The sequence below is a fragment of the Python bivittatus genome, unplaced genomic scaffold (assembly GCF_059951505.1).
Source record: "Python bivittatus isolate LINGU-HERP-01145 unplaced genomic scaffold, Pbiv_v1 ctg000610_np1212, whole genome shotgun sequence".
Lineage (NCBI taxonomy): Eukaryota > Metazoa > Chordata > Lepidosauria > Squamata > Pythonidae > Python > Python bivittatus.
The window spans coordinates 26,535,498-26,550,461 of record NW_028277088.1 but is presented as its reverse complement, the minus strand read 5'-3'; the positions used below and the strand labels follow the sequence as shown (position 1 = coordinate 26,550,461).

At 38.8% G+C, this 14,964-nt stretch overlaps 1 protein-coding gene across 1 annotated transcript in view; it reads left to right on the top strand.

The window, feature by feature from the left end:
• Nucleotides 1–11,882, top strand: part of THSD7A (thrombospondin type 1 domain containing 7A) — a 288,430-nt gene extending 276,548 nt beyond the window's left edge. Inside the window, exons 26-29 of the mRNA XM_088150654.1 lie at nt 3,127–3,209; nt 4,017–4,227; nt 5,281–5,368; nt 7,017–11,882. Coding sequence (XP_088006780.1) covers nt 3,127–3,209; nt 4,017–4,227; nt 5,281–5,368; nt 7,017–7,101 — 467 coding nt within the window. The 3' untranslated portion in view covers nt 7,102–11,882. The remainder of the gene's footprint in view (nt 1–3,126; nt 3,210–4,016; nt 4,228–5,280; nt 5,369–7,016) is intronic.
• The last annotated feature ends 3,082 nt before the right edge of the window (nt 11,883–14,964 follow it).

Here is a 14,964-nt window from a genome sequence, read left to right as displayed (position 1 = left end):
GTCCTCTAATCCATGGATAGCTGGCATGAGGCAATAGGAGCCATTAAAAGACTTTTCTATGGAAGGCCCTTGAATACTTGATATGAATAGAAGTGTGTCAGAGCTCTTAAAGTCTCTTGAGAAATGTTAATGAGCACTTTAAAAAACTATATTAATTAGCTGTCATTTCTATAGCCCTTAGAAAATCTAGTTAATATGCAAGTCAGTCATAATCAAGTACCTTTTGCTTTGGTTAAAATACAGTTTGATACATTACAGCATCAATCACTCAGCAGCTTTCCATCTATCTGTTTTATTCACTTATTCATTACAGTGACTCATGCAAAAAGAAGCTGGGGCTTCAATCGCGTTGTCATGGCCACCACTTTGACCTGCTCCCCAACACCTCTGCTTTTTTTATTAGTGTAAATAAAATAAACTCTTACTCAACATAAGCAGTTTTACATCTTACTGTTTTAAGAGATAAATGCTCATATACCAGTGAAACCACTGAAACAGCAAGGTGTAATAGTGCTAGATTTGAGTGGAATATATCCATTGAGATTTATAGTCTGGGTATTCTATTCACTGGCCATTTGGCATTAGGCCAAGTGCTTCTCTGTACATAGTATAGTTTTTACTTCCTTCCTATTGCAGCCTCTGACACCATATCTCATACTGTTTCAGAGGATCCAACAATCCTCAGAACCTTCTTTTCAGGGCCAGGAAGATGGGATAAAAATCAAGAGTCCAACCTTGTGTGTAACTGGCAGACAAGATGAATCTGTGCCGAGGTTTTCATGGCCAAGCTACCAACTGCTCCTTGAGCAGGAGGTGCTACTTGCTCATAAAGCAGGAGCTGGGAGTCCAGAAAAACCCTCAAATTGCACACCAGGCCTGAATAGTGAAGTGCAACCCCTGTTGCACTAGTTCCTGGATTAGGAGGCTCTCCAGACAGTCACTCATGCCTTGGTCAACTCGTATGCAAACTAGTGCAATGCATTCTACCTAAGTTTGCTCTTGAAAATCACTTAGAAGCTGCAGTTGGTCCAAAATATAGTGGCAGGGGCATGATGGGCATGCCACAGCACACCCATATAACGCCTCTACTTTATGAGTTGCCCTGGTTGCCATTTAGCTTCTGGGTGCAATTCAAGGTGCTGGTTACCACCTATAAAACTCTTAATACTGTTGGGCCTGGTTATCTGAGACAAACAAAGTTGGCATGCTCCAGGTAGATCAAAGAGTGTCATCTGATGGGACTCAGGAAGTGGGTTTTCTCTGTCACTCTCTCTGCCCTCTGGAACAGCAACTCCTCCCAAGATTCCTATGGCCCCTACACTGCCCTTGTTTAAACAGTCCTTAAAAGCATGGCTTTTATCCAAAGGCTAGGATGGATGGTGGTCCTTTTATAGGAATATATATAATAAGTCATAAGTTTTATTCCTCTTTCTGAACATCACGTTGTTATATTGTTTTCAAATTTTATTTAGTGTTGTACACTGCTCAGAGTCACTATGTAGTTGAGTGGCCATATCAGTTTGAGTAATAAATAAATGAACAGCAGAAACTGGGTTGCATTCCTCAAAATTATGTTTGGAATTCTTCTTGCTAGGATATTTCCCAGCACTACCCACACTGTTTTATAATAATGTATTAAAGAGCTAAATTGTCTTCTAGAAGCTTCCAAATGTTTTCATTGGTTTTCAACAGACATGCCTAATTTGGCTTGCTATGAAATGGTTATACTTAAGTTTATTTGTCTACTCTGAAAAATTTCAAAATGTTGACTGAAAAATAAATGGTTAAACTACATTTACAATTGTAATTGCTTAGACCACAGCTGTTTTCATTTGCTCAACTTCCATCACAATATGATTGTTTTGTGTGGCCTTTTTATATCTAAATTTTATTTTTGCAGATACCTTAATTCACAATGAAATGGGTGAGGAAGCAGTTATTTCTTCCTGTAGCTCCTCAGATGGCTGACATTTTGTAAGAAAGGCACTCACAGGCACGTGCATCTTACGCCTGGATCTCCAAACTTTATATATATCATGTCAGCTAGCAATACTGATTTGGCGATCAATGTCACTCCTTTGGTTAACATACAGTTGCCTAATTACATCTAATTGCATCTACTGCTAGTTGGATTTCTACATTGTTTTTCACCATTGTGTGGGATGGGCATGATTATTTTACAGTAATTGGTGATGCAGTCAATATTTATTGACTTATTATTCAGTTTATATTCTGCCTTTCTATTCATTGAGCACTGAAGCTCATTAGATCACCAGAGTGAACATATATAAGGTACATAACCTGGTTTTGCTACTGCAGAGACAAAATGAGAGAACTGGGTATGTCTGAAGGCTGGCAACACTAAATCTGGCTGAAAACAATGGTGAAAACCTGTGTGGACTTAATAAATTTAAGTAACCATGCTGAATTAATAACCTCTGTCCTCTGAGAATCAAGAGCAAAATGCTGAGGAAGCTCACCTCTTGAGAACTGATAACTGGTCTCTTTTATTTTCCTCATTCTAATTGCAAATGTAGCATTTTCCTTCCACAGTTAATACCCTTTCGGGTGATAGTGCTGATAAAGATTTGCCCTGGAGGGACAAAGTTTTTTGTTTCCATTTGCTAAGAACGTTTTGGGAGTACAGATATTGGAGCTGGACCATTAATTTAACAGCACAAAATTGCAAAAAAGGTGAACTTACAAAGTCTTAAATGTCACTTACCTCATTCTTTTGGTAAGGCCTGTTCATTTGCTCAGTGTGTTGAGAGGTGAGATTTAAAGGGGAGCTATGCTTTCTACCATGTACCACCTTTAGTCAGTATGATGTCTCTCTACCAACAACAGAAAGTAGAAAACCAGTAATTCCCACCACATTTTCACACCCTCAGATAATTAGCTGTTTGAGCTAGAAACAGGAAGGTGATACCTGGCATGCTAACATTCCCAAAGAGATATCAAGTGAAACAAATTCAGTGGTTTTGCTATCCCCTTTCTCAATAATATGCACAAGAACTAGGAAAATCTTCTCTTCCATTATGGGTTGCTGTTTTTTCCTAGATGAAGCAAAGCTTCCCTGATACTAAGGTATGGTGGTGCCAAAATGCCATTTGTTTTGTTCTGCAGGAGGTTGCTTAATGATGCACCAACCAGATGCGGACAGGTCATGTAAGCCAGCATGCAGCCAGCCCTATTCTTACTGTAGTGAGGTATGTGCTACTGTGTCATGCAGGTCAGGTTTCCAACATATGGCTAGAGCATCATTGGTAATGCATCATATTAGAACAGTCAGAAAGCCCAAAATGTTTAATTGGAAATCCTGGCGCAGTTGGGAATTGCACCAGCTTAGAGACAGGTGAGAACAATTGACCCTGTGAGCCATTATTTCCAGCTTTTACAGAGCTCCATTCTTGTGCTTCACTTTGTTTAGTGAGACATTTTGTGCATTACCTCTGAGGAAATCTTTCTTTAGTCTTCTTTGACAAGAAGAAAGTGGAAAAGGCAGACAAATAAAATGGAGTTAAACTGGCCACATATTTATAGACTGCAATGGGTAAAGCAGGTGTAGCTATATTAAAGAATTGGGTAAAGGATTTTCCTTATTTTTCTTCCTTTAGTTTCATGCACCTACACAACCATATAAGCTTACATTGCAGTTTTTGTTTCTTGATTCAAAATGGCTGGGAACTGTGCTATTGACTTTTTATCCTTCCTTCCTTCCTTCCTTCCTTCCTTCCTTCCTTCCTTCCTTCCTTCCTTCCTTCCTTCCTTCCTTCCTTCCTTCCTTCCTTCCTTCCTTCCTTCCTTCCTTCCTTCCTTCCTTCCTTCCTTCCTTCCTTCCTTCCTTCCTTCCTTCCTTCCTTCTGTGAAAGGGTCCTAGAGACATTTTTTTTAAAAGTTCAAAGTCCATGTGCAGCTTTGGGGTCATGGGTTGCTCAACTTCGTTGTGCCATATTCTGTGGCCTTTGAAGTTACATGGCTTTGCTACAGTGTGTAAAACATTTGTTCCTCTGCAGACTAGAATGTGTACTTGTGAAGAAGGGTATACAGAGGTAATGTCTTCTGATGGCACGCTTGAGCAGTGTACTCACATTCCAGTGGTAGTTATACCCACAGTGGAGGATCAGAAGGAAGACGTGAAAACTAGTCGAGCTGTGAACCCCACACAGACATCTATCACACCATCAGGAAGAGGAAGAACTTGGTTCCTCCAACCTTTTGCACCAGGTGAAATTTCACATGGATAGTTAGTGATATTAGGTCACCTAAATTGAATGGAGTAAATTTACAGATATCTTTACAGTATTGCATAGTATTTTTAGAAGGCAGAGAGATCAATGATTCTTGACCATATCACTTCATGCCATTCCACGTGTTAATAGCATACAAAGGAGATGTCATGATTTTCAATAGTTTCTGAGCTCGTTACACCCCAGAAGCTTACTGGTTTATTGATAATTCTTCCATTCAGACTGTCAAAAATGATTTTGCACAAACACATTGCATAGAATAAATATCCATGGCACTATTTTGGACAAGGCTTAAGCATCACAGAATTTTCTCTTGCACAGATAGTTGGTCTTTTGGATACCTAACATTTAACCCTATCTATAGGAGTTATCTAGGAGTAGGTTTTGCTGAATGTAGCTTACATTAGCTCTGAGTAAACGTTCTATAATCAGGAAAGAGATGATATAAACAATCAGTTATTAAACTCACATACCTCTATGGATTTCCAAAGAAGTAGGGAAAAAAGAATTAAATAAAACCATATAAAGCATGTACAGATTTACAATAATCAAACAGTTCTAGTGACCTAGGACAAAACATCAGTCATTTTACATTTTACAGGTTTTCATGGAAAAAAGCAGAAATTTAGCTATTCCCTTTCTAATGTCTTTGTTTGAAGTTACATAGTTTTGATCAACAATGTACAATAGAATCAAACCATTAAAAAGGTCTTAAAAGTTTTTAAAAATCTGAACTCTAGGCACATGCACAATTAGTTACTACATTTGATACAAAACATACCCGTTCCTCAATTTGGTGCTTGAACAAAGCAGATTTTGTTCTTAATTCTCCAGCATCTTTTCCACTGACGTGCTCCAAGAAAAGATGTAATCTCACTTACTAGCCAAGCAAGCTATGTGCAACACCGAAAATGCATCATTTGGTGATAGCACTAACTGTACTTGAACAAACCTTTGATTATATCTTTCTAAAAAAAAAATCTGATTGGCACTAATTTATGTACTAATGACTAACATACATTCATTTTAGATGGGAAGCTGAAGACCTGGGTTTATGGTGTAGCTGCCGGTGCATTTGTTTTGCTCATCTTTGTTATATCTATGATCTATCTAGCCTGGTGAGTTCTGTTATTATTTATCACACTTGGGATTTTTCCTCAAAAAAGAGTGTACAGTAATATATAAATGGGCTTATATTTGGCTTCACATTTATTCCTTCCATCTTAATATTGAATATTTAGTATTTGTTGCTGACATGGTTTCAACTGTAGACTTCAGCCTATTGAAGCTAACTTTTCAATTTCTTGATATGGGTTTCAATGGCAGTTGGGACCAAGAACTCCATTGCTAAGTAATGTGACCATAAAGTATGACCTTATGTGACCATGTCGCTTAGCGACAGCAATTCCAGCAGTCCTGGTTGCCATCGTTAAACAATGACCATGTGGGTCGTTAAGTGAAGACCTCACATGATCATGACTTCCAACTTCCTACCAGCTTCCCCATTGACTTTGCTTGTGGGAAACTGGCAGGGAATGTTGGAAATTGTGATCATATGACTGCGGGAATGTTATGATGGCTGGGACTCTGAGGAGCTGTCCTAAGTCTCCCTCGTTCAGTGCCATTGTAACTTTGAACAGTCACTGAATGAATGGTCATAACCTGAGGACTACCTGTAATGTTTTATATTTTCTTTGCTTCCCTGCTCCCCTCCCAAATTAACAACACCTGTATTTGTGTTTAATTGCAATGCAGATGCTTAGTGTTTTTTACATTTCTTTTTTAAAAAGAAAGCTACTTCAAAATAATAAGCCAGTCACTGCTATTCACACTAGGAGATATGACAGTGTCATCAGCAACAGCAGCTGGATTCTGTGGGAGCTAATAGATGTGATCGATAAAGCTGTTGTGCAAAACATTCCAAATGGGTTGTTCACAGGCTTCCAACATTGGAGCCTTCAACAAAATCCATATCCTGCTGAGTTCTTCTTCAAGAGGCATATTCACTGCTTTTCCTATTATTTATTCCCAGTTTTTAAAAAAATTCCACTGGCAAACAATGGGAGAGAATAAAGTTCAATTTAGCCTCAGAGCTGATCTATATTTTTGACAAACATGCAGCAAGACAGAGAGCTGGAAAGAGGATCCTTCCATAGATGTCTGGTAGAAACTAGTGACCAAAAAATGAGAAAACGTGTTGGACCATCATGGCTCAAATGCCAGCCTTTCCTACTTGTGCTCCTCAGACACAAGAATGTAATTAATCATTTGTCTCTCCCCAAAGCTCTTCCTGCCATCCCTACTTCCTATCCCATAGAGGTAAAGTCTCATCTAAGTCCAACTCAACTCCTGGTAACTTTTGCCAGCCATTTTCCTGCCAGTACTATGGAAATGGTTTGCTATCTTTTGACTTCCCAATCTAGTTTACATTCCTTGTATCCTGGCTGAAACTTCCTCCCATACCCAATTCTTCTGGGGGGAGGGGTCCAAGGGTGATTGATCATGTGGCTGTCCAGAGGTACCTAACTATTTATTTGGCTCAGATCTGTCAATATGTTTGTAATCTACACGTTTTGCTGCTGTTTCTTTCCTTCAGAATCTAGTACATGAGATCTTACATCTCTGAACAAAACCAACTTAAATCAGAAAATTATTAAAAGTGAGAACTATATTGTCTTCTCATCCTGTGTGAATTTAGCAGCAAAACCTGTCTGTCTGTTAGCTTAATCACTTAGATTTGTGACAGTTTACTTTTGCTCATTGCAGTAAAAAGCCAAAGAAGCCACAGAGGAGACAGAACAACCGCCTGAAACCTTTAACCCTGGCTTACGATGGAGATGCCGACATGTAAAATAATTGCTTCCCATTCTTTAAACTCTTGAAACAGTAGTATTGAAAAACAGCATGTATGTTGTGTACATTACTGAACAGTTGTTACACAAGACAGAGAGGGGAAAAGAAAAAAAAGATGGATGGCCATGGATATTCTAAGAAACAATCTTTGTCCTTGAACACCAATTGGTACAGCAAATTCTAGTGGCCGGTTTCAGTTGTAAGCACAGCAGCTGAGAGTCTTCATGAAGCTTTCTTTGAAACATACGAACTATAAAGCCACTTTCATATTATATTGGGATTTGAGAGTGTTGATACCAGAACCATCTGCTGCATTAATCTAACATTACTCAATAAGCATGGGAAGATCATACCAAGTTGTCTATAATGCTTTATATCCAACCTATATACTCAGTTGCATCATAGGTAATAATCTCTCAAAAGATATACTGGTTGAAAGAACAACTTAGTGTTTAGCATCTTGTAAACTTTAACTAAGAATAACAAACCACTGAACAAGTTTTGGCCTTTTGGACCACAGGAGGCAGTTTTCTGAACTGGCTTTTCAAAGGGGTACAGACCTGCAAGATTCTTGCTCTGTTACCAAGTCCCAGGTACTAAAGCACCACTACACACATTTATCAAGGAATTAAGCATCTTCAGGTTCAAATTTTATACAAGTTGTCTGGACATTTAATATCCATGTGTAATACTTTTTACTTTCTCTAACTCTCAAACTGTTGCCTGGAACTTTTTTGCTACATATAAGGCAATTTTGTTTTGCACTATATTAGTGCCGCATGATATGCACTTATTCACGAGTATTGCCATAGGAACTGTCTCTTTTCAGTAAGGGTGATGGTGAAAATCCTGCATCAGACATTTGCCAGTACGTTTTTGACTCCTGATGAAAGTAGAGATCAGTTTCCGAACTGTGACTGGGTAGACCAGCTAACACAACTACTGTTTATATACCAGTACTTGTAAAAGCAGCTGTTTTGTAGTCAAAACCCATGGCTGTAATGTAAGTGTCTACTTTCAGACTCTGGCCACCTTCTACAGATGGTAGATTTTCAAGTTGATTTCTTATTTCTTTGAAGGTTGTATATGCTAGATTTTTATATTGCTAACTTTGTAAAAAAGAAAAAAAGAAAAAAGTGGTTCTGTGCTAACCTTGGGGAAAATACTTATCTAAACAGTGTTCCAGTATGTTCAGCGGAAAGAATATGAATTTACTATTTATTTTTCTCCTGCTAATGGGAAGTATTTCATTGCTGAAGGATTGATAGTCCTGTGCTTTCTACTTGGGATAAACTGATATAATCTTGAGTTTTGTTTTGGTTTTGTTGGTGGGTTTTTTTTTCTTTCGTTTTGTTTTGTTTTGGTGGGGACTTTTCAGGATAATGGCTAATATAGAATATTTTTTAAAAATATATCCTGATTCATCATTGTCCAGGTACCTAATTTAAGATGGGAACTGTAATGTATTCGTGGAGTTTCCTCACCTGGAATGTCTCTCTAGCAATTTTAAGGCATAGAACTGATATTTTCAACATTCTTTTGAATTGAACCATCATGGTACATGACAATGTACAAGCTTTTCATCCAGTGTGCAACTTTTTATGTAATCATTCTGGTAATAACTGCTTCATTTCTTTTATCTGCTTACATTCTGATGGGTTTGTATTAAAATATCAGTCCAATTTTGTTGTTATTCAGAACCATTGAACATTTCCAAAAAATAATGCCTTTCAAATAATGTCCTTTTAAGAATGTGTGTATGCCTATATATCTCTAGTTATGAACAGGTAAATAAGCAATATAACTCATCAATTTTATCAGACATCTGTTACACACTGATATTATTAGTTCTGACTTCTCAGGTCTATATCAATAAGCTAAATCCTTCTTAATATGTGCATTATGCCTGGAGTATTATGTAGTGATTAATTAATTAAAACAGGCAATGTGTTGCCCATGGCTCCCTCTCTAGATCCTTGCCAGACTTCCTGCCTCACCAGGCTTTTTAAAAACACATTTTTTCCAAAAAAAAAAAAAAACAATAAATGGGAAGCCAGCCCCCTAGACTGTGAAGCACCTGGGGACATCCGTGGTAGCTTATCAGAATCTGCAGGATGATGGATGTGGTTTTGTGATTGAAGCCTGTCTCTCTTATATGTGCAGGCTTTGATTGTAACACTGCACACACCATGTTTCAGATTTTGACACACACACCCCTCCCCCAGAAGCCCCTGGAAGAACTAGCCTCCAAAATCATCTTTATTTCCAAGAATGCCTATGAGCTCCACATAGGCCTCATAACGTTCTTAGAAAATAAATATGGTAGGTGGATGCAGATCAGGGCTCTGTTTGGAAGTGCCCACTGTTGGGAAGAAGGGCAGAGTGGTCTGTCACTGCTAGGGCATCCCAGCTCATGCCAGCTAGGGCAGGAATAGTATTTTTCATTTTTGTATACGCAGAAAGGGAAAAGGAAATGAAAGAGACAGAGAAAACACCTCATATAGTAATCAAAATTAATATTACATATGTATTCATAGCAAGTTTTACATTATTAGTTAGGATTGTGCAAAGCATTTGAAGAGGCGCTTTGCAAAGTGTGTTGGTTTGAGCAAAGAACCTTTGTTGAAGCATTTAGGATGGTTGGAGAGATCTCTCAAGTTGCTTGCACTTATATGACTAGACACAAACAACCCTTGGAGTGCCAGAGAAGCAACTGTGCTTGTATACCACATGTGGTGATGACCTGCGCTGTAAAGGCATAGAGGGAAAATGTTCTTTCAGATTTGCAAGATGGATGTCAGCCTTTCAAGGTAGTCCAGACAGGAAGCACACTCAGATGAACTGATCCTACTTTATTGTAAGGTTACCTTAACAGAATCTGGCAAATCTCCCAAGGTCATTCCCTCCTACATTACAACACCTCAAGGAGGGTCGTTTTGCTTGCACTAACATGCCTGGTGAGCACCTTGAACAGGCTTATCATTAGTATAACCCTCCTTTACTCAACTATAAGAGAAAAAAGATTAAGTATGAATTAGTATATTCTTAAATACTCCACCAGTGAAGGTAAATTCTTCAGACTTGTGTAATTATAGGAGAATGGATAGCTTTCCAACCTGAAGCCAGGTATACATTACACCTATCTAGGCTGAAGGGGAATATTTTGGTCTCTGGAACATTTTGGATTTTGGACCCACTTCCATCACACTCCTAATCAATTCTGACACTCCTTTGTTCAGTCCAATGTCTGGGAGAAACAACACTAGCAGTGGAGGTAAGACTATAGAAGTTACCTATAGTCTCAGTGGCGAACACTCTTTGTGGGAATTGAATGTATCCCAATATCCCATGCAAAGCCTCCACTCTCCTACTTATATCTTGGGGATGGGGTGGTTTAGCCCAGCCTTAACATTGGCTCACATTCTGTTCACTAATACGCTGGGAATTCTGCCACACAGCCTAGCCATAATGTCTTCAATGTTGATACAGGTTCAGAGCCTGTCTAGTTGAATGTTGTTTATTATATTAAAAAAAGGTGGTCCTATATGAAGTGAGTCTACAGTTAGCAGAATGAGGGAGGGATATTCTAAGCATCCTTGAACAAGAGCTGTTTGAAAATAAATAAGCAGTGCTTCCAGTTTACTAACAGTAACCACAACAGATACTATCCAAATGGAACCACCAAACTTTGACTGTAATCACACTGTAATCTTAGCATGATGGTTCAGAAGCAAGTCAAACTGTGTATAGTAGGACTTTCTCTCAAGTAAGAAGTGCATCTTGAATTACAGATTGGAAAGGTGAGATGCACAAAATGCTTAGGGTTTCTTTTTAATGTAAAGAAAGAGAATTACTTTCAATTATTGTTGGGCCAGTGGGAAGGCCAGAAACATAACCTGGATTACGTTAAATTTAGCAAACAGAAAGTAGCATTGAATCTGTGATTGAAAATATTTATCTGTATAAGAAAAAGTTGTTTTTAAAATTTCTTTCTACAAATCCAGTGCCTAAATCAGCCACAACAGTAAATTGTTAGCTTGTGAAAATAATGTTTTTGGTGATCCTACATCTTTAATCCATCCTGGAAATAGCTGAGTAGACATTTTCTTAATTGTTTTGTTTGTAACTTCAGTTTATAAATGGTGGGTTTCAAATATGATTACATTTGCCGGTTCTTCCAAAATTCTTGGCTTTTAAACCCTCACTTGGCTACATACATTTGAAGTATTTTTTCCCCCAAATTTAATACTATAATATGATTAATTTAAAATAATTCCTGTAAACAACACAGTAAAAGAAAGCTTTGGAAGGGAAAAAAAAAACCTTTTAACTTTTTGTAAATTGTGCTTACCCAAAGTAAAAAGGAAAAATACTTTTGCATAACGTACAATGCAATCCTGCGTGTTTACTAAGAAATTAACCCTATTGCATTCAATAGGGTTTATTCTCACCTAAGTGTATATAGGGTTGCAGCCTCAGTTTACTTGAATTTTCTGCTCTCTTTCTCCTTAGATTATGAACGTGTCTGACTGGGGAAATGTTTACTTTTTTGTTAATTTGTAAGCAGTATAATGCATTTTCATTTTTTTAAATTATGTATTTTGCTTTTCTTTTTTTTAAATGAACAAAACATTTATATTCAACTGCAAATGTGTGTATATTGTCACCAAATTTTATTCAGTTAATGTGGATCACATGTGAAAATGTAAATGTACTTACATTTTCAAATGGGATATTTGTACATAACTGAGGTGATGCGGACAATAAATATTAACACAAAATGGGCAGGTGAGTTGACTGCTTTGTTGTGTTGCTGTGTTGGGGTAACTAGCTGCATCTTTCATCCTTCAGGAATGAAACACTGGTAAAAACACTGCACACCACTGACCGTGCCAAGGTCCAGGGGTTCATTAACATCATTCATCTCTTTCAAACTAAAAGATAGGGCTGTCCTTTGGTACCTTGAATGCCCAAATGACTGCCACAGTTGGGCATAAATACCTTCTCCACTGAATATGTAAGATGAGATATTGGGTGGCAATTCTTTGGACTCCTCCAGAGGAAGGAGAACATCTTCAAATGTATTTCAAGGGCAAGACTTCTCCTAACAGTGACAGTAACAGTACTACTAAAATGCCCTATGGGAAGTCTTCCTTTCTCAGATCTATCCATACAATGTAACTCATGTCAAGAAGGCTACTGGCCAAAGAAGAGATGATTATAGAATGGAAAACTAGGCTTTCTATATTCTGGGAAGCCCAATTCCAGATGGTTTCCTAGCTGTTCCTAGCTGTTGAAAATGTCTCCAGTATTCTTGGTTGTCTTTCATCTGTTCCACTAGATGTAAATTCAAGGTTAAGCCTCATTGCCTTGTCAAATGTGTAAGCAAAGCTGTTCTATAATCTACACAATTTTCATGATTTTGAACTCTAATGGGATTTTGCTAGTCATTAAACCCATCACTAACCAGTGCGACTGTTGAAGATGCATAGAGCTCATAGAGAAAACAGGAAACATGACCAGTTGTAGGAGAATACAAGCTACTCTCGGTTATATTTTTCACCATCACCTTTTGTGGAATAAAATAATTTGGAATGCCTGCTTTGATTTTTCACATGGCCATTGCAATGTTGACCCTCTGTGGATTTTTTTTTTTAAGGATGAATTTTTTTCTTCAGTCAAGACATTCCAAACACTAGACTTTGTATACTTATTTTCTTCAGCTGGGATTTCAGGCTGTGTAACATTCTCATATATGGTACTCAATTCAGATCAGTGTAATCTATAAGAAGTGGATGTCTGTGATTGCCTGATTGACACTTTTGAGTATCAGGTTTCTCCATGGTAGTGAAATAATGGTCAACTCAGTATTTTTTTATTTGCCTTCAAGCTGCTGTTCTTTTTTCTCCTCTGATACCTACTTTGAAAGTTCTCATCTCTAAAAGCCCACTGAAAATTATTCAGAATCAGTCAGTCAAACTTTATTGTGGACCACTGACCCAGACTTCATTAAAAAAAGACAGTATGTAACACAAATTACAATCTAGCATGCATAATAAAAAGACCTGTAGTGCATAACCTACCTTGCTGTCAACAGCATGCAAATTCTACATCCTACAAATATAAACTGCAACAGCAACAGTTACTTTGGGATTTTAATCTGCCTGAACAAGCAGCATGTAGAATTCTTCCAACGTGAAAATGGGCTACAAAGAGGTGTTGATAATAACTCATAGCAGGGGTGTAAGTATAACTGAACAGTGATGGAGGAGAGGGTATAGTCCTGGGGCCATGTTTCCCTCTCCATCCACTTTCTGGGAAATAGCCTGCTTTTTAGTGTGCCCTCCTACCTACTTAACCCATTCACATGCTATTGGTTTGCTGATGGAAGGGTAGAGAGTGGGTGATATTCCTTTCCCAGAGCTAAAATGAAAGGGTATGCCAAGAATGTCCCCCCCCCCCATGCCAGCCTTTGTAAGAGATCTGAAACAAAGACACCAAGGGAGGTGGGGAAGAAATGAAGGCAAGAGGCCAAGGATTGCACCGTTTTGTAATGAGAATCACACCAGAATTGTAGTGTAAGCCCTAAAACAGTGGAGTCAATACACTATAGGCAGGGGTGGCAGCTGCCTTGGGGCCCATAGGGACAGGCCTGTGGCCAGGCCCTCAATCTCTTAACAAACATCCCAAACCTGATTGTGCTCTGCTGAAAAAACAGCTTGTCGCCATACAGGAACCGAGGGAAGGGCAGCAGGTGGAAGAGAAGCAGATGGCTTTAACACATATTGACAAGGACAACCACTAGATGGTAGCAATAAGGTCTAGAAAACACTCTTTGTTGTCAAGTGGTCATCCAGATTTTGGGGGCCCTGATATGTATTGATACAAATGCCAATGCTGCATTTCCCCCCACTGCCCCACCTACCCACCCAAGAGAGGACTCCAAGCCTCCAGTGTCTGCTGCCATTCCTTCCTCCCCAGCAATAGCTTGTGTGCCAGTCACAGGCAGCAAAACAGTCTGCTCCCTCAAATGATGCCTCTATCTCTAAGTGATAACTAATGTTATGATGGAGACCCCATCAGAGAGGTTTGCCTTGGGGGTCTTAAGCCCCCCAAGATTTCCACAAATTAAACAACTGGTGGCTATCTGCAGATATCCATCTCGCTTTCTGGAGAAGGGTTTCGTTTGTGCCTTCTGGGACCGTAGTTTTGATGTCTCAATCAAGCTCAAGCTCTGCTGTTTCCTGGTCATCTTCCATTCTAGTACTAACCAGCTCTGACCTTGCTAAGGCTTCTGAGATCACCAAGGTTAGATGCTGCTTTGTAAAATAAATTTTATGCATTTTTTTAAAAAAAAGACTATTTCCCCCCCAAATCATTGCTCCTTGAACATTCTGAGCCCTACCCACTTCCTTCATCACCATGTTCATCACAAGCCTGGGACATCCTAAAAACTTGAATTACAACCCATGACCATAAAAAAAAAAATAGCCCTCTTTCCTCCTGCCTCCCCAATTTTAATGCATAACAATCTGAAACTCTCCTTTTCCAAGGAGACCAATGATGAATCACTTTCACTGCTGCTTTATTCTGTGCTAATTCTGTTGGTTTTTAAATCTTACTAGGTAACTCGTGACCCACTGGGTTATCATTTCAGAGATATTTCTTGAAACACTGCCCCCCCAAGCCCTACCTTGGCAGCAGGCATCCAAGTCACTCCCTCATCCTTCCCTCAATGCACACTGCTGTCAAGAGATTTCAAACTTCTGCCTCATTTCAAAAGCAGCCAATTGCTGCTTGCCCATCAGGCCTTGCCACCAGCCGATTGGGCACAGGGGACAAAGAGAGGCTGGAAAGAGGT